The sequence below is a fragment of the Cajanus cajan genome, chromosome 11 (genome assembly GCF_000230855.2).
Source record: "Cajanus cajan strain Asha chromosome 11, NIPB_CcT2T_4, whole genome shotgun sequence".
Lineage (NCBI taxonomy): Eukaryota > Viridiplantae > Streptophyta > Magnoliopsida > Fabales > Fabaceae > Cajanus > Cajanus cajan.
Genome location: NC_138527.1, coordinates 8096097 through 8117332, shown reverse-complemented (window position 1 = coordinate 8117332; position 21236 = coordinate 8096097). Strand labels below are relative to the sequence as shown.

The following is a 21236-nucleotide window of genomic DNA, read 5'->3' as shown; positions in this document are numbered from 1 at the left end:
TGAAACTAATAAGATGACTATTATTTAGAAGTGACAAATTATATTTTTCTTACTAGATGCATTTAAGTTCAATATAAACCAATTTTGGTGTACGTTCATAGGAGTCTTATACTCTTTTCATTCTATTGTGTTTAACGTTTATTAAAGTTTTGGCATAAATTAAGAAATACAATAAATATGTTTGATTTTATAAAATAAATTATATAACTTCTCAATTTATCTTTATTTTATAAAATAAATTATATAACTTCTCAATATATTCGTAAATTTTTTGAATTCTCACCAATAATTAAAGAATGGATAAGTAATGATTAAGATATAATATGAGGAAAAGAATGTTAATACAACATTAATATTGTAAAGTGACAATCAAATTAAAATAAACAAAGAATTGTTAAAATGTCACACAAAATAGAATGGAGTGAAAATAATCTTAAAACATTGATTTATATAGTGAATAATAGTCTTGCAACACAATATTTAATGTTGGTTAAAACTTATTAAAACTTATAAAATTATGAATAAAACTCATTAAATAAGAATCAAGACTTACAAAATTTATAATTTTTTATTAAATTTTACTCAATAATAAAGTGTATCATAATGTATTGTTAGCATTTATCAATACAAAAATATTTCTAGACCCTGAGCAATTACTAAAAAACTTCTCTATTACACACTTCTCAGCTTCACAGGAATAGGAGTATGCTTCCTTTTGCATTTCTATCTGTAAAAGTTGAAGAAAAAGGCGCCATCTATCCCTGATTTCTGTCTACTTTCTCAAAGAAAATTTACAGATTTATAAATAAACATAAAAACATTTATACAGATCATGAGCAATTTTTAAAGAACTTCTCTATTGTACACTTCTTATCACCTTCATAAGCCAGCTATCTCTTCCTTTGCATTTCCATTTAGTCCTTTATTTTTGCTTAGTTTGTCACAATGCATGTTTTGTTCAAAACTCTTTGCAGCACATATCTTCATGCTTCCAACTGCACACTTTTCATACATCAATACTTCCTGATTGGAGAGTGTCACTTGGAGGATCAATTGTGATCCAAAGCAGTGCAATGGTAATGGAGAGAATCCCTGACCACACATAAATAATTGTGGGCACCCTTCCTCTCTTACCCATCAACCCTTTGGCAAAAGGGTACATATGAGACAGCACCCAGAAGCTAAAGAACATGTTCCCCAGGAGCTTGTTCCACTCAGGTATCACACTATACACTGTCCTTAGAATCCCCATGATCAAGGCAATGCAGTTAATGAGGAGAATTGTGAGTGGCATGATGAAGAGACTGGTCCATTTCACAATGTAGAGATCAGCATAGACATCCTCTTCATCCTCTCCAGCTGACTTAGATGTCAAGGTAAATGAAATCTCTATGCCTGCCACTACCTTTAGCAAGCCTTGTATGACAGCAACAAGGTGAGCACTAGTTCCACCAATGACCCAAAATTGTTCATTGCGCCACCATTCCTCAAGGGCAATCCCTGACCACTTCACTTCAAGGAGGGATATAAGTGTGAGGCAAATTGTGATGAGCAAAAGATAGATGAGGAAAGCTGTATTCAAGCCTGAGACTATGAACTGTCCTGAGAAAAGGGAGAGGGCAGGTATGAAGCAATATACAACCAGAAACACTGAGGTGAAGGGGTAGATTCCAACGTTGAGGTAGGAAATTCTCTGCAAGAACTTGAGGCGCCGGCTCGCGAAAAAGGCGTTGTTTCTTGAGAAGAAGATCTCCACAGAGCCTGTGGCCCATCTCAGCACTTGGTGGAGGCGATCAGTGAGGTTTATAGGTGCTGTGCCGCGGAAAGCGTCTCTTCTTGTGATGCAGTATATTGATCTCCACCCACGGTTGTGCATCCTGTAACCTGTCACCACATCCTCTGTCACTGACCCGTAAATCCAACCTATTCTGTCCCCCCATTCTGTCTTGTCCTCATACCTGCATTCAAATGATTCATACATCATCCATAACCCCCAAGTTTTCTTTCTATATGCTAAATAACCAAAATGAAGAAAGACTTTGCTACAAATTGTGACATGGTTCAGTAGTCCTGTCACATGATTCTATTAATCAAGTCATGGATGCTAGCTAGCTAGCTAAAAGTGTTTGATGAAAGGAAAATTCTACTATGCTAGATTGCCAAAACAGCAAATATATCTTTGCTACAAAGTGTGACAAATTTAATTTAGTTGACTTGGTTATCAAGACTGCAATGGATGAATAGTCCTGTCACATTATTCTATTCAACAACTCTTAAATGCTAGACAGAATATTGGCTAAAGAGTAAGGCTACTAAAGCGAAGTCTTAAGCCCACCAATACTTATCTGGTATTAGTTTTTATAAAGTAAAAAGGTCATGAATATCGATAAAAATAAAAAAATAAAAAAATAAAAAAAAGGCCTCATATGTTAACAAAAAGACTAATATATATCTTTCTCATTTAAGTTTTTTCTATCTCGCTTTAGGTTTCATTTATCGTTGGGTCCACCCTGCTAGATAGCTAAAAGGAAAGTGTTTGATGAAAGGAAATGTTAGATTGCCAAAAGAACAAATAGTTTTGCTGCAAATTGTGATAAATTTAGTTGACCTAGTCTTCAAGTCTGGGATGGATTAGTTCAGTCACTTGATTTTACTCAACAAAAACTCTTGAGTCTAGCTGAATTTATTAAAATTATGACTAATATTTTTGGCGGCATAACACTTCTAAATAGAGAGGCAATAGCCAAGGAAATTACCAGCATGAGATGACAGCAATTGCCTCTGCAACAGTGGGGGCATCCAACGGTGGACGTGGTGCGATCAAAGCTCCAGGTGGTCTTCCATTCTTCACAGATTTGTGATCAGCAAGTGGCCTTGCTTGGAACTCAGCCACAGCTATGGATTCTGTGAACATAGTTGAGCTTCCAAACTTTTGTGGATAACCCATTTCTGAATCAGATGTCAGGGGTTGCATAGCTTCATCATCATCATCATTGCGGTCTCTTATCTGTGGTGCATTACGGTTCACCTTGGTTTTCACTCTTCCAAACATGCCTGTGTGTTCAATAAATCTTGGTGGTTCAAATCCATAGAGTGCATACCTCCTAAACATGCAACCTGTCCCCACATACATTGGACCTTGGAGACCATCCAATGCTCTCATATTTCCTAGTGAATTACACATTGTCAAATACAAGTAGGCCATAACAAAATGTAGAAAATCATAGAAACGTAACAAACCAGTATCCACTGTCTACCATTAGATTTTAATCGTAATGTACTATATATATCAATGTAAAAAAAATTATTTGGTCAATCAATAAAAAAAAAATTGCTTGTATGACTTTTAAGGTAGATATTATGAAAATTAACAAACTTACTGATCATGATAGTTTGTGTGGATGTCAGTATACAAAGTTTTACACAGCCAACTAATAAAAAAACACCATTTTACAAAATTTTGCATAATATTTAATATAATTATCGTAAAAGTCAATAAACTTATTATTTATGATAATTTATAATCGGAAAACAATGTAAAACTATTTTAAACTTCGTGTATACATAGCCTATTTCTCTTAATCTAATTTGGTTTTGCTTCAAATGAATAATGGCTAACTAGATATATGTGACAACTTGAATTTCGTTTTTACCATCAAAGAAGACTGTGTTATGATTTGCATATCGGTCAGACGGATCAATCCCTTCAAATCTTTGTGGAAACTGTATGTAGCAAACGCGATCACCACCACGGTCCATCATGAAGCACATTCCCTCCCTCATAGCAAGGGAATTGTAGATGTAGTGGTCACAATCCAAATTGAGTATAAATGGTCCATTGGACAAAATAGCCGAGGCTCGAACCATAGCATTCATTGCTCCTGCTTTCTTGTTGTGATCATACCCTGGTCTCTTCTCTCTGGATACATATGCAAACATTGGAACCCTGATGTCTATGCCTGTGAAATCTAGCTTTTTCTCATCTGCAAAGCCCATTACTGGGTCATGATCTGGGACCTTACTCATTATCTGTAGGTAACAAACATGGACATTCAATATTCTCTATGACCAACTCCATGTAATCAAGTTAATCTGAATGCAAATTACGCTAAAGAAAGGAGAAGATTTAACTAAGTTTTTACTTAGTTTTTCTCAAATTTGGTTTTTGTGCCTATACTTAAAAATTTAGTATTGATTCCGTACAGTTTCTTTCTATTAAGGAATTGATCCCTACCATGATATCATCATGCTTACATTTTGGTTTTGGTTCCCAAGTCTACAACCAATTCCTTTACTGTTAGACTCTATAAAAACTAAAATTCAAACTTCTAACTCTAAAGTATAGAGATCAACACTATAAAAAAAAAAACAAAAACAAAAACAAAAACAAAAAAAAAAAAAACTGTTTTTGATCTATGGAAATATGAAAAATTTTCCTTTTATTTGTTTAAGAAATTGTTAAATAATCCCTATCATTATTTAATGATACTGTGATGTGCATTTAAAAATGTTATGTTAGGAAAACTTTCTAATAAGACATATGATGTAATATGTTTAGATACATCATTTCTTCATAGGGACCATTTTTAAAACATTTAAATTTATAAAAATAAAATCTAACAAAAAAAACTTAATACACTAAAAGTAAATAGTGTATGCATTTACAGTTTAATTGATTTTTATGTTGTTAGAAACTCGCATGCATAATAAGTTATAATCACCGCAAAGAAATTAAACAAAACTAGTAAAATTAAAGTCCATCATATTTACATGGTATTAAACCAAAAGAAAAAAAAAATTAAAGTGAGAAAGTAGGTAATACCTGCAAGATTCCAGCATGGTCACCCTTAGAGTGATCAGGTGTAGGGCTGTACCAGGTCCCTGGCCAGTGAGTGCCATCAGCCATCCATGTAGCCTTAGGTACTTCACTGGTATAATCTGTTGGTAGAGTTCCACCATTTTTCTCCTTAGCTAATTGCTTTGCTTTCTTCTCCTCCTTAGAGTTGTGCATTTTACTTCTTTTACGTATTAACTCAGGAAGTCCATTGATTCTCACCTTGAATTCATCATACTCTCTCTTGATCCATCTGCGATCCTTCACAAAATCTGGCCTTTTCTTGTTCTTTGTGGGGTCTTTCTTCAAGTTGAAGTAAGCATCAGGATTCCTTGGCTCAATGTTGTGTTTCCGACAAAAGGGTACCCATACCTGAATGTTCATATCAACAACTTAGTGATTGCTATGTCATAATCAATCTAAATTGAATAAAACTTGTTTCATGTTTGATGCAGCATCCCTTAGTTCAAAGGAAATTCAAATTTGTATGGCCTTATGCTATGCTTGTCAGAAAATAATTATAAATTCAAAATACATGTATATAATATATATATATATAGAGGTTATCCACCACTACATTGTAATCAAAATTGCAATCACAACGGCTATATTTGTTAGCAAGAGAATGTTATCTATATTTTTTTCTAATACACTCTTTTGAACACATTTTTCTCTTTATTTAATGAGTCTCATCCATAATTTTATAGTTTTTCATAAATTTTAACCAATCCATGAGAGTGTTTTACAAAAATTGAGTTGCGAGCATTCATCTTCTCTACAATAATAATACCAAGAATTGTGACGATACTGCCATCGCAACCACAATTTAAAACATTGATGTAAAAGTAAGAAAGTAAGTTTACTTCACCCTTAATTAAATGACCTATCTTTACACATTTTCTACATTTAGAGAAGTCAATTATTTTTTAATCATTGTTTGCATTAGTTGCTCGTTTTAAGATTGTAAACAGACCTCAGCAAATTTGACAGCTTCAGCCATGGCTTCAAATGTGAGTATGGCACCACCATCATCTGAAATATAGCATGCAAGTTTTTCAATTGGATAGTCTGCACAAAGAATGGAAAGAATGGTGTTGGCAGTGACAAGAGGTGGCTCCTTCTCAGGATCAGCAGTGGACACGAACACATCAATGCCAGGCAAGTCTGAGCGACCAGTAGGGTTGGTAGAAGATGGTTGATCAAACTTGTCATGCAATGCAGCAAGGTCTGTGCTTCTGTTTATTGGGTTCAGTTTTGGGAGGATGTCAAGAAGCCAAGAGAATGCAAACCAAATCTCACAAACTATTGATATTCCCCACAACCACATTGCATCATAGTTGGGGTTCCGAATTCGCCATGCTAGAAAGAAAGCTAGGATTACTATACGGATAACCACCAACAACCTGTTCACAGAAAAAACTAATTCATAAATGATGCACAAAATTGTTATAAACTCCAAACTCTAATTAATCTTGTAATCATGGTCTTAATATTGTGCATTTATCATCAGCAATTGCAGCAACTAAAATGCAGCATGTAGATAAGATGACCTAGAAACTAGAAGGCCTTTTGCAAATAAATGTTCCTGTACAAATGAAAAATCAAAAGGAGGTTACTTAAACAAGGTTGAATAAGTAGTTTTCTCAATTTGTAGTTATGGGATTTCTTAATAGTGGTAACTAATATTTCACTATGCCACTAAGTTGATGTAGTTGGGTAGAATATAGAATAGTCTACAGCAAAGACAAAAGATATGTACACACTATTGAAAAGGAAAAAAATAAAAATAAAAAATAAAAAATAAAAAATAAAATAAAATAAAAGAGTAGAGAATAAAGAACAATAACATCATGATGAAATTTGACATATAAAGTTGGAAAAACAAAATGTTGGATTTTAAATTGGAATCGGATGTCACAAGAGGTTATTTAACAGAACCAGACATAGCCACGAGCCCTTTTAAGATTATATTTATGCAAAAGAGAAAGCAAAAAAGCAAAGTGCTTGGAACCATAGATACCTGAGATGTGTAGATACGCAAATCGTCATTTGTTATTATCACTAAACTTCATTTAAGGAAAACTCAGAATGCAGTACAATATAAATTTAATAGGCACTAGGATGATGCTCTTACTAATTAGATAAAATTTATTAAAAATTATAAATTAGTTAATAGCACTTCTGATGTGTAATTATATTTCAAACAAAAGGAAACTTAACATGTACACAGGCCCCAATTTAATTATTTTTTTTAAGGATGTCCCCCACCAAGCGTATAGGGCCTAATCTCCTTAAGAATTCCCAACAAGATTTGCCCCATTCATAAAATTGAATCCCCCCACCCCAACCTCTTGTTCAAGGGGTGAGAGCCCTTGGCACTCATACAACCTAAGTTGTTACATGTATGTACCTCAGATATTGTAACAACACAACATGGTGGGGGGACACAATGAGGCATGATTAGTTATCTGAATAGGAAAATTGGTACATATATATATATATAGTGCATACCTGTAAGGGCTAAGTATAGCCCCTGGAATTTTAATTTTCCTAGTTAGAGGTTTCCAAGGTTTGTCCATGAAATCTGACATGTTGACTCCCTCATCGCCAAAATAATTGTGATCATCCTGCCAAAAAGCATTCCCAACCCCATAAGTCCCTTTGGTCTCAAACAACCAGCGGTTGTGATCAAAATCCTGGGTCTGGCTCCTCAACAACATGGACTTGTTATTCACTGAACTCAACACAGAAGACATCCTTCTTTCCATCTTGGGGCCACCACCTTCTTGTTGTGACTCGGAGGCAAACCTTGTTGTTCCGTACGTTGTCCCACCTGCACCATCATGTTTGGAGTCCGAGGTTCCGGGTTGGTTATCCGGCGTGGGAGGCATCATCACAGTGTAATTGGTGTAGTCATTTTGATGGCCTGCAAAATCACCACACAAATCCATGTCATGTCATCATCATCATCTCTTGAAAAACTCAAAACCCTGCCACTTGCATTAGGTCTTGAAAATTTCACCCCTTGGGGTGGTATGATTTTGATGGAGAATTTGATGAACCTGTCATCTCTGCCGATGCTGATTAATGTTCCTTCCTCTTTCACATTCATGTGGTTGATCACGTGCTGGAATTCATGCGATTAATGCATGCACAACTTGTACGTCTCTTCCTTTGTTGTTGTTAGAGGAGGAGGAGAAAATTAATTCTATAGTAGCATGCATGCATTTCCATGCAGCGTTAGATTAGATTGGTTGAGAAAATCGAAAGCATGAAATTAAGAACATTATTGCTTTTGGATGAGAGAAATTCAATTGCTCGAAAATGGGTTCTGTGAGATCTTTGCATTTTGGAATTCTAACTCCGCGGATGTCACACCCCCTTAATTTGTGCTCAGCCTCTCTCCTACTGGTTAGGTTGTTGAGCACAAATACATGGTTTTAGGGAAATTTTGCACTATGCCGCTTACAATCACCTTCACAAAAAATATAACATTTTTTAATAAAGTAAATTGACCAAACAAAAAGCTATAGCTGCTTATAATAAGATATAATATATTGTGTAACCGATCTACAAATTGCTAGTGAGTAGAAAACTATAAATTCTTTGGGTGATTCTAGAGAAAGACGTTATTATTAACTAATATATGTCTCAATATTATTTAAAACTTATTAGTGTTCGTTGAAGTAAATGATGTTATACTTGATTTTTAAATTTGAAAATTTTGAGTTTAATTGATAAAAATAGTTAATTTTTAATATTATTTTTTATTATTTAAAAATTTAAGAGTAAAATCATCTAAAATCTTGTATCTTCTTTATATATAAATATAAATAATTAATATTGACACAGATATTTTTTAATTTTAAAAAATTATAATAAAAATAAGTTAAAGGAAATAAAAAACTTTTCATTATTAATTACAGATATTTTATTGTAGTAAATATGATGGAAACCTTCGAAGCAAACCGAATGGCTTACAATCACGTTCACAAAAAATATAACATTTTTTAATAGAGTAAATTGACTAAACAAAAAAATATAGCTGCTTATAATAAGATATAATATATTATTTAACCGATGTAGAAAATGCTAGTGAGTAGAAAACTATAAATTCTTTGGGTGATTTTAGAGAAAGATAACTAATAAAATTGAGATATTTTTTATTTTTATATTGTTTAAAAATTATTAATGCTCGTTAAAGTAAATGGTGTTGTATTTAATTTTTAAGCCTCAAAATCTTGAGTTTGATAAGTATAGTTAATTTTCAATATTATTTTTTATTATTTAAAAATTCAAAAATAAAATCATTTAAAATTATGGAGACGAAAAAGTAATTATAATCTCGTATCCCTTTATATATAGATAATTAACATTGACACATATATATTTAAAATTTTAAAAATTATTATAAAATAAGTTAAAGGAAATAAAAGACTTTTCATTATTAATTACAGGTATTTTATCGTTGTAAATAAGTATGAGTTTCAAACACGAGAGATAAATTATAGGAATAAATTATTAAAATCAAGATACATTTTTATTTATTTATTTATATATATATATATATATATATGTCAAAATTTAGGTTTTAAAATATAATTAGTTGATTTACAATAATTTTAAATTTTAGTTTATCTATAAAAAAAAACATAACTTTAACTAGGAAAAAATGAAAAAATTATATAAAAATGAGAATAAAATTAAAAATAGTATTTGAAAGAAATAATATATATATATATATATATATATATATATATATATATATATATATATATATATATAAATTTAATAGAAAATGAATTTTTCTATGCAAGATCGAGAAATCTTGTGGCTTATCGAGGATGAAAATAACTTTTACAATACTTCCGTTTGAGAATAAAAGTTGAATTCTATAATATATATATATATATATATATATATATATATATATATATATATATAGATAGATAGATAGATAGATAGATAGATAGATAGAGAGAGAGAGAAGGGTGATTTTTGTAAGTTTCATTGTTAAGTGATAGAATCGGAATGTGAAAGTACTCAGATAGACAAAGAATAAGCTCATCCTCCTTTAACACCAGCGGTGGAGGCACTTGTAAAAAAAAGTTTCCATGTTCAAGTTTAGGCTTTAGGGTCATTCTCATGAGTAATAGGATAATATAAAATCAAATATTGAGTACGTATATTACGAGTACGTACATTGCGGCAATAATTATGGAAACACGGGAAAATCAATCTCAACCAATCATCATTATCGTTTGCAGCCAATCTAGGAGATATGGTTGTTTCTTTATCAAATTAGGATTCTTTCTTATATATACAGATGTACCTTTCTTGATCAATACACACGAATTTCAAATGCCAATTTTATTATGGCATCAGAGCACACCTAAAGGGCTAAAACGCTACTACGTTTTTGCTTGGCGCATGACGGCTCTACAATGGCAGAAAAATAGGATCGTGGGAAGCGAGTTGTTTCCCTGTATGATCTAAACACAAGTGATAATCCTGGGAATGTAATCACCCAAGTGCAGCTCAAAGGAGAAAATTACGAGGAGTGGGCACGAGCCATGCGTGTCTCCCTACATGCGTAAAGAAAATGGGGCTTCATAGATGGGACCGTAGAATAGCCAAAGAAGGAAACAATTGAGATAGAAGACTGGTGGACTGTCCAATCCATGCTTGTGTCATGGATTTTGAACACTATAGAGCCTAATTTGCGCTCTACGATCTCTTATACGGAGAATGTCAAAGACTTGTGGGAAGACATCAAAGAGAGATTCTCCATTGTTAATGGTCCAATGATTCATCAATTGAAGTCTGAACTTGCAAATTGTTGCAAATTGCAAGCAAAGTGGTCTAACGGTCACTGCATACTATGGTAAACTTAAATCCTTATGGGATGAACTTGACAACTATGAGCAGACACCGATGTGCCAGTGTGGAAGCTGCACATGTGATATCACCTCTCAACTGGACAAGCGAAGAGAAGAAGAAAGGTTACATCAATTTCTTATGGGTTTAGATGATGTTGTTTATGGAACAGTGCGTTCCAATCTACTAGCCAACGATCCGCTGCCTTCTCTAAATTGAGTATACTTAACCATGATCCAAGAAGAGCGTGTGAGAACCATTACTAGAGCTAAAGAAGAAAGAAGTGAAGTCATGGGACTGGCCGCACAAGTCAAAGGAAGAGGACGAGGGGATTCGAAAGACAAGTTGCAGGTTTGTACCAACTACAATAAAGCGGGACATGTTGCAAGTAACTGTTTTCAATTGATTGGGTACCTTGAATGGTGGGGGGACCGGTTGAAGGGAGAAGGAAAATTTGGTGTAAAAAGCAAGCCACAACAACAGAAAATTACTAGAAGAGGGAAGACAGTTGGAATACGTGCAAATGCTACACAAGTAGGAGCAAGTGGAGCTACCTCCTCATCCATCACAGACGTTGACAGAACTGGTCTTGCTGAATTAACCTCGGACCAATGGCGGAAACTCATGGAGTTGTTGAACAAAATAGAGGCTAATGAAAAAATGACAAGTAAATCATTATAGATCATTGACACTAGTGCCTCCAATCATATGACAGGTAATCTAAAAGAAATGCAGGAGGTGCATGATATTGTGGCATGTCCTGTTGGGTTGCCAAATGGAGCAAAAACAAATGTTGTAAAGGAAGGAACAATTTTTCTGGAAGGGGGGTTGAAACTCACAAGTGTTCTTTATGTTCCAAAACTGAGTTGCAATCTAATATCAATCTCACAATTACTAGATGAATGTAATTGCACTATACAGTTCACTAATAAGTTATGTGTAATGCAGGACCGCTCTTCGAAGATGTTGATTGGTGCGGGTAAATGTCGAGATGGACTCTATTATTTTCATGGAACACAGGTGGTGAAAGCATGCAGTGCAAAAGGAGTAAATCAATTGGAATTATGGCATAGGCGTTTGGGGCATCCATCCTTCAAGGTCACACGGTCACTTCTTGATCTTGGTAAAAATAAGTATGAGGCAGTATCAAATAAAGTTTGCAATGTCTGCCTTAGAGAAAAACAATCAAGGGACAAGTTTTCTTTGAGTGAACACAATGCAAGTGACATTTTTGAATTGATTCACTGTGATCTATGGGGACCATATAGAAACTCTTCTTCTTGTGGTGCTTTTTATTTTATGACAATAGTAGACGATTATTCTCGTAATGTGTATGGATTTATTTACTTGTTGACAAAAGGGAAGTGTCATGTATGCTCACAAAATTTTTTGCATTAGTAAAAAGGCAATTTGATAAACACATCAAAGTATTTAGAAGCAATAATGGTACTTAATTTCTCTGCATGAAAAATTACTTCATTAAGCAAGGTATCATTTTTCAAACCTCTTGCATTAGAACCCCACAACAAAATGGAAGGGTTGAAAGAAAACATAGGCATATTCTCAACGTTGCTCGAGCCCTTAGATTTCAGGGAAATCTTCCTATTAGCTTCTGGGGAGAATGTGTGCTAACAACGGGTTATTTAATTAATAGAATACCTTCTGAGGTACTCAATGGGAAAACACCTTATGATGTATTACATGGCCAATCCCCACCGCTTAACCACTTAAGAGTGTTTGGGTGCCTATGTTATGCACATGATAATAATAGGAAAGGAGACAAATTTGCTAGTAGAAGTCGAAAGAGTGTTTTTGTTGGATACCCTTACGGTAAAAAGGGCTGGAAACTCTTTGACTTAGAGGCAAAGGAATATTTTATTTCTCAAGACGTGGTGTTTGACGAGTCCGACTATCCTTTTCAACAAGTAGGCAATTGCATGAATGACATCAAGCCTTTTCCCAATGGTCACAGTATACCTGATTGTGTAGGCAATGATGAAGGTCAAAACTTATCTATTGACCACATGTTACAAGGGACCAATGACAGGGGGGCACTGACAATGTTTTTTTTTTTGTTTGAAACAGCAAATATGAATTAATATTAATTAAGGCACTAGGGGTGCCATAACCCTGTTTACAAAGATTTTGGTTAGATATAATATAGTAAGATAACTATATTACTAACTAACCAATTAAATTGTCAATGATGGTAATCAAATACTCGTGAAGCCCAATACCATCTACCTACAGTTTTGATCCATTCCCCATATCTACATATTATAGTATTCCTTCGTGGCCCAATGTGGTGCTTTCCATGATTACTTCCAGTTGTCCCAAATTTGGTGAGACACTTGAATGGCATTAAAAGCCTCGTCACGCATCCGGAAAGACCCTTTCATTTCCATTAGACCCTGGATGCTTGCGGGTCGTTTCTTCCTCAATAGACCTAGTTAGTGTTGCCATTTCTCCTCTCCCAAAAACTGGTACCTCAAATGTTCTCACCCACAAGGTTCCTCTTTGTTGAAACATATGTCACCTTCGTTTTCCTATTAATGCTTTATTAAAAAGGTTCATATCTTTAATCCCCATTCCTCCTTAATCCTTTTGTCCGCATTTTTTCACCTTTCCAATTTATTTTTGTTCCCCCATTTTCATCCCATAAGGAGTTTCTCCTATTTTTCTCCACACACTCTAGCTTAACCTTTACATAAGGCACTCACCTGGGTTTATGGACCACTGCACAAAGTTGTAGTTAAATTTCTTGTCCAGACTTAGCCAATTTCATGCAGTGACATGAATATCCTTTATCAAATTTTGTGGCTGGAATGCTTTTTCCCTAAACACACACTACAAGGAAAATGATGAATTGTGACGGGTAAATTGCGACGATTATCCTGAAACCGTCGTCGCTTTGATATTGCAACCCTTCATACGACGGTTTATACCAACCGTCGCAACATTTTTCAACATTACGACCGTTTCTCCCAAAACCATCGCAAAATTTTCCAACATTGCGACGGTTTCTCCTAACCGTCGCAAAATTTTTCAACATTGCGACGGTTGGGAGAAACCGTTGCAAAATTTTCCAACATTGCGACGATTCGTCCTAATCGTTGCAATTTACAAGACAAAAATTGAAATAAAAATTCACACAAAGTCATGCACACTCCAAAATTATATAATTTTACTTTCAATAAAAAATAAAAAATAAAAATAATAATGACATGTAATTACATTTAGAAATGTTAAAAAGGAAAAAATACTTTAATATACTATATTAATTTTATTTCTCTATCTTTTAAATTATTTTAGAATAAAAAAGTTTTATGTTAATCCTAGGAAGCTAAAAATTAAAAAAAATATATATATGTTACATTTTTTTATGTGTTAGTGAAATTAATAATACATCTTAATTGTGGATTAAATCGAGAATATTGAAAAAATAATAAATAATTTATGAAATTTATTATTTTAATAGTTAATTAAATATGAGATATTTGATAAATTAATTATCTTTTCACAAATAATAACTTAAAAATCACTTCTAGGTTTGAATATAATACACACACACACACACATATATATATATAACCCCTATTTAATTAGAATTTAAAAGTTATTTTTAGTACAAACTAAATATTATTTTGTTCAAAAATTACGGTAAAATTTGATAAAATTTAGAATTAAAAATACATTTAATAGTAGATTAGACCAAAAGTAATATTTTTCTTTTGGAAGTATTATATTATCTTAATAAACTTATATTTTATTAACAATTTTATATATATTTTGTTTAATATAAGATACACAATTATCATCAAAAAAAATTATATATATATATATATAGAGAGAGAGAGAAGAGGAATCAAATGACTCACAAAGTAACTCTTAATAAAGTTATTCCGCTCAATAACTCATGGTATAAGTTAAATTTTATCGATCCAATTATTAAATTAAAAGTTATTAAATTTTACGAATAATGAATATAGAAAAAATTGATTAGAAAATAAAATAAGGATAAATACATTTTTTGAATTTTATATCTTAGATTTAAGATGAATAAATAAATTAAGTTAATTAATAATTTATTTAAAATGTTAAAATTTAATTTATAAAAATAATATTTTAAAAGAGAAAGGTTATAATAACACCAATGTAACTTTTACTTACACCGCTCAATAACTTTATATTAAATGTGAATTTTATAAATTCAATCGTTAGATTGAAAATTTTTTACTCTTAGATCATATATACAAAATTTTATATTAATTCAAGATGATTTGATACTTCATTCTTGTAAAAAAAATTGATGTAATATATATATATTTTAAAATATACTAAAATATGAACCCTTTGATTACCTTCAAGTTGTTCAATTTTAACAAAATTTGATATAAACATATAAAGTGATATGAACTTTCAATCCAACGGTTAGATTTACAAAATTAACATTTAATATAAGATTATTAAGCGGTGTAATACTTAGTAAAAGTTACACCAGTGTTATTATAACCTTTCTCATTTTAAAATATGTAAATTATTTTTTAAACTTTTAAATTTATAATAAATAATTTAAATTATATCATATTATTAATTTTAAATAGAAATAAGTAGATTGTTAATTATAAAAGTAAGTATATATATAAATAAAGATTAATTAAATATAATATAATTATTATTAGTAATATAATTATTATTAGTAATATAATTATTATTAGTAATATAATTATTATATATTTATAACGATTTGGACACACCGGAATGAGAGGGATCCAAAGATAATATAAGTATGAGATTGTATAGTTGAGAATGACTTAAATGAATTAATTTGTACTACTTATACTGACAACATGTATCTGCTTTTCTGTAGCTTATCTCATCAGAACTCCACAGTTAAGTGTGCTTGACTTGGAGTAATACAGGGATGGGTGACCTTTTGGAAAGTTTCCCAGAAATTGTGTAAGTAAGGACAAAACATGCTAAAAAGTAAAGTATTGTGAAATAGAATCCTTGAGAAGAATAGCAACCGAATTTGAGACGTCTAAAAAATTTAATAAAATAAAAAATAAATATTTAGCGACTGATTTAGAGGCAGTTGGTGTGACGGGTGTTGTAAGGGTCGCAATTCTAATTTTGCGACGGTTTGTGCAACAGTTTCAGTAACCGTCGCAAAATTCACTCGTGACGGACATTTCTACGACGGTTGGTGAACTGTTGCAATTGTGTCTTTGCGGCAGTTTTAACCGTCGCAATGTAAGTCATATAACCGTCGCAATGTAAGTCATATAACTGTCGCAAAATCGTCATTTTCTTGTAGTGACACAGTTATTCCTAGTTTGCCATATGTTCCAGATTGTTGCACACCAAATAACCCTCTAATTTTTTGTGACTTCCTTTGAGGGGCTTTTGAGAGGTATCTAACAACGTGGTAGAAGCACATGCAAAAAATTTGTCTCCACATACTGATACATGCAATGCACCCAATGTACAATATGAGCAGGAACAGATGGGACGGGGGTGTTGAACCAAGATCTTTTCTTCACGACTACGAGATTATGTGATTCATGTCATCCAACATTTGAGCCCATCTATACGTTTGCCTTCATCATCTCCATCTTCAGGTGAACCTTATCCCATTGCTCATTATGTGAACCATCGTAATTTTCCTTTAGCACATCGGCTTTTTCTTGCTTCTCTTGAACAGGAAAGGGAGCCTATGACTTACAGTGAAGTTGTAAAGGACCGTAGGTGGCAAAGGGCAATGCAAGATGAAATTGAAGCTTTGGAACGTAACCAAACATGGAAGGTGATGTCTTTACCCCCTGGAAAGAAGTTTCTTGGATCCAAATGGGTCTACAAAATTAAAAGAAAGTTTGATGGTGCTATTGAGAGACTCAAAGCACGCTTAGTTATCCTGGGAAATCATCAGGTTGAAGGAATTGATTATACTGAGACATTTGCTCTGGTCGCCAAGATGGTGACGGTACGTGTTGTGCTTGCGGTTGCCGCTGCAAAGAAGTGGGAACTACACCAAATGGATGTACACAATGCCTTCTTACACGGGGACTTACATGAAGAGGTGTTTATGAAACCCCCACCCGGCTTTCAAGTGCACTCCCCTAGCATGGTATGTAGGCTCACAAAATCTCTCTACGTACTCAAGCAAGCTCCTCGATGCTGGTTTTCCAAGTTATCTCATGTTTTAAAAAAATTTGGCTTCCAACAATCACTGTCTGACTATTCTTTGTTTGTCCTATGAAAGCCAGGAGTTCATCTTATTATTCTTGTCTATGTCAATGATTTCAATATCGTTGGAGATAATCCCGCGACCATTAGGCAATTCAAGACTTATATGCATACCTGTTTTCATATGAAGGACTTGGGGATACTTAGATACTTTCTTGGGGTTGAGGTGGCCCAAACAGATATAGGCATTTTTCTGTGTCAACGAAAATATGTCTTGGATATTCTTCAAGAAACAGGCTTACTTAGGGCCAAACCAATGCCCACACCCTTAGAACAGAACATTCGTTTGGCTCTCACCACTAGGCAGCCATTCTCTACTCCAGAACGGTATCGACGCCTAATCTACCTTTGTTTTACTAGACCTGAGATCTCCTACTATGTGCACACCTTGTCTCAATTCATGCAACAACCACAACAAGCACATTGGGAAGCTACCTTAAGAGTTGTGTGATATCTGAAGGGAAACCCAGGACAAGGCATCATGTTGTGAAAAGATAACAACTTAACTCTTTATGGGTGGTGTGACTCAAATTGGGTAGGTTGTCCATTAACTAGGCGGTCTCTCACTGGCTAGTTTGTTCTCCTAGGTGACTCACCTATCTCTTGGAAAACCAAGAAACAATCTACTGTGTCACGTTCCTCTGCTGAAGCTGAATATCATTCCATGGCAACATCAACTTGTGAACTAAAATGGTTGAAGAGTATCTTGAGCTCCCTCGGAATTTCTTATCCTCAACCTATGAGACTCTACTGTGATAGTCAAGCGGCACTCCATATAGCGAAAAATCCAGTATTCCATGAATGAACCAAACACATTGAAGTAGACTGTCATTTTGTTCAAAATGAAATTCTTGTTGAGCGCATTCGACCTTCCTATGTTTCTACCCATGTGCAATTGGCTGATTTACTAACCAAGGCTCTCGGACGTACTCAATTTTATGCTTTATTAACCAAGTTGGGTATCCATTCTCTTCCTACCCAGCTTGAGGGGGGGTAATAGGATAATAGGAAACCAAATATTGAGTATGTATATTATGAGTACGTACATTACGGAAATAATTATGGAAACACGGGAAAATCAATCTCAACCAATCATCATTATCGTTTGCAGCCAATCTAGGAGATATGGTTGTTTCTTTATCAAATTAGGATTCTTTTTTGTATATATACAGATGTACCTTTCTTAATCAATACACACGAATTTCAAATGCCAATTTTATTAGTAACATATGAATAGAATAATTCAAAAATGATACATGTGTCTCCTTCACATGGACAGATCTATGACTGTTAGCAGGAGCAAACAAGATATACATGTAAGAGCAAGAGTGACTAAGGCATTGTGTACATCATAAATCTCGAAAGAACTCTGTTATTCGAAGATGCAGTTATGAAGCGGTTACACATGATGCTAGGGAGTTACCCATATAGGAAGGATATAGGCCATGAAGATAATGCACGCAATAACTACCTCTCAATTAAAGAAGTATTATTTTTCGATAAGTCAAAAGGTAGGCAGTTACAAGTAGTTCAAGGAAGTTACTCACATGCGCGGTTATCAGGGCAGTTATATATCATAAGGAGTTGATATATTAACTGTTTCTCGAAAATAAAAGAGAGAACCTAGAAAGAAGTATTCAAGGAATCAGGAGGTGTACCAGGTAGTTACCAACAGCTAAGAACAGTTGAGAAGTTACTCACGTTGCGTAATGGAGGCAGTTACACATACCACGTCGAACCCATACAAAATTAACCACTCCCTCTTAACCTCTATAAATAGGCGAGGTAGTCTCATTCCAAGGGGTCGAAAAATCATGCTTAAGAACTCTCACAAACACTCATTGCCTAGTATATGGCTCCCGTGTACGAGATTGCTGAGTATGACTTCTTGGTCACACTTTTTTTCTTTTCTTTCCTTAGGATTATCTTAGCTTAGTGTAATATAGTTTTGTAGTTCCTTTGCCATCTCAGAAACGAAAACTTTGCTAGTTCGAATAAAAAGGATCTGCAAACAAAAATCCCTACAAACAATGACTAACCCTTAAAATTCCAATTTTCCTTAACACAATATATAAATACTAGTACACAGACAGAACTAAAACTGACTTATGAGAATAATTGCTCCTACTAAAATTTCAATTTTTCTTAATATAATATATAGATATTAGTATATTATATTATTTCCAATCATAATAGATATTTTAATATTATAAAAATTTAAGTTACGAATATTCTAGTTTTGGTAATTTCTACTCACTTTTCAATTTTCTTGTTAACTTTTTATATCTCCGCCCTCTTAAATAATATTATAATAATATTTTAAATATTAGATTGTTTCTTTGTATAACATGTTTTATATATAATATATTATTTTTATATGTAATAAGGAGAAGTCGATTATTTTGCTTAATTTTGCCTTTTCAAATTTTTTTATAAGCTTTTGGCTTTAGATAGTTAATATTATTTGGTTTAATTTTATTTTTCTAATATTTTTCTTACTAAATTTTTGACATTAGATAGTCAGGTTGAAAAATATTTCATAGATGTATATTTTAACAGTGTATTTTTAGAAGGATTTAATAGTTATGCATTATTAGTATAAAAAGTTTTCCACAATGAAATAATCAAATTAATTTTTTTATGCAAGATCAAGAAATCATGTGACTTAACTAACATGAAAATAATTTTTACAAATATATACTTCTATTCGAGAATAAAAGTTCACTTCTGTAATTAAGATATGTCTTGACATTTCATAATTCCTGAGTAAAATAATAAGTTTGGGACCTTATATATAAATAATAATATTTGAAATGTAAATATTTATAATATAAAAATAGATACATTATTTAATTGAAGCTTAATATATTATTTGGTTTATGAATTCATTTGAAAAATTTTAATTAGGTCTTAAATTAAAAAAAAAAAACTTATAATTTAGTATTTCATAATTTTATAATTTAGGCCTTATGATTAGAAATAAGTTTATAATTCATGATATTTAATTTGACATAATACTTTTTATTTCCTAGTACTTAGACAACTATATTTGATTATCATTCAATATTAGCATTTAATTGTATTAGGTTTTAAATTCTACTTGTTAAAATTTTATATTATTCTATAATTTTTATGATTAAAGAGATTACAAATTTTTATGGGTAGATTAAAATCCATTATACATAAAATAAAAAAATTGAAGTGACTATATATAAATATAAAGATATAAAAAAATGTCATATTTCATAAAATGTAAACAGATCTTTAATCCTAAGGACTAAATTACAAAAAAAAAATGACTCAATTAATTTTTTTTTAGTTTATAGACCTAATAAAAATTTTCAAAAACTTCGTAAACCAAATAATCTATTAATCTTTTAATCGAATATATATATATAACATGTTTTATTACGTTAAAGAAATAACAAAGTTAACAAATCTAAAATATATATATTAATATATTTTTATTTAATTTATTTTTATAGAATAATTTATTATGAAATATTATATAAATAACTTTAAGGACCAAAAGTAATGAATCGCCAAATTAAAAGGACAAAAATAAATTGAGAAACTAGAATCAAACTTGTTAGAGGAATCAAAAATATAATCTACAATTTTATAAATGTAATTAATAAAAAAATAACAATAAAGATAACAAGATATTATAATTGTATCACTGGGCAATTGGCCATGCAATCAAGGTCTAAGGTCAACCCTTATATATAAGTGAATTAGTAAGTGACATTGTTAAGTGTTCTTATCATAATGTGAAAGTACTCTAATAGACAATGAATAGGCCCCTACCTCTTAATGTAGGTTTGATGATCCTTACAAAAGAGATTTTGATGTTTAAGTGGGACATGGTCTCATGAGTGAAGTGTGAATTAATGGAATGAATTAAAAATAATACATGTGTCTTTTTTATACATGTGTCTTATAGAAGAACTTATGAATAATATATTTGTACTTATCTTATTTGAAATATAAGTATTTATGGAAATGTTTGAATAAATGTATAAAATATCTTTATGAGTAACTCATAAAATGTTTTGAGCTTATTTTGATAAGTTGTCCAATAAAATTTATTACTTAACTTACGTGAGAACTTATTAAAAAAATCCAAATTTGAATTTTGTCACTAATGTAAATAATCTTTTTTTTTTATTTTTTTATTCTTTCACTAAAATCTAGTTTTATATATTTTTCATTATTCCTTCTAAAAGTTTTTGTTTCTTTCTTCAAAAGTTTTTATTTCTTGTTATTTTTCTCTTTTCCT

The 21236-nt window shown here is 32.2% G+C and overlaps 2 protein-coding genes across 2 annotated transcripts; one reads left to right on the top strand and one right to left on the bottom strand.

Annotated features, from left to right (window-relative positions):
* Positions 1-549: 549 nt before the first annotated feature.
* CSLD1 (cellulose synthase-like D1) lies at positions 550-8308 on the bottom strand. Its single transcript, XM_029274743.2, has 7 exons — positions 7897-8308; positions 7346-7760; positions 5808-6237; positions 4823-5206; positions 3654-4029; positions 2757-3168; positions 550-1958 (listed from the first exon to the last, which is right to left on the bottom strand). The coding sequence occupies exons 1-7, from the start codon at positions 7901-7903 to the stop codon at positions 1007-1009; spliced, it is 2976 nt and encodes a 991-aa protein (XP_029130576.1). The 5' UTR covers positions 7904-8308; the 3' UTR covers positions 550-1006.
* A 2634-nt stretch (positions 8309-10942) lies between these two features.
* LOC145953329 (uncharacterized) lies at positions 10943-17408 on the top strand. Its single transcript, XM_083067270.1, has 5 exons — positions 10943-11378; positions 11427-11554; positions 11660-12082; positions 16416-16838; positions 16974-17408. The coding sequence occupies exons 1-5, from the start codon at positions 10943-10945 to the stop codon at positions 17406-17408; spliced, it is 1845 nt and encodes a 614-aa protein (XP_082923396.1).
* Positions 17409-21236: the final 3828 nt, after the last annotated feature.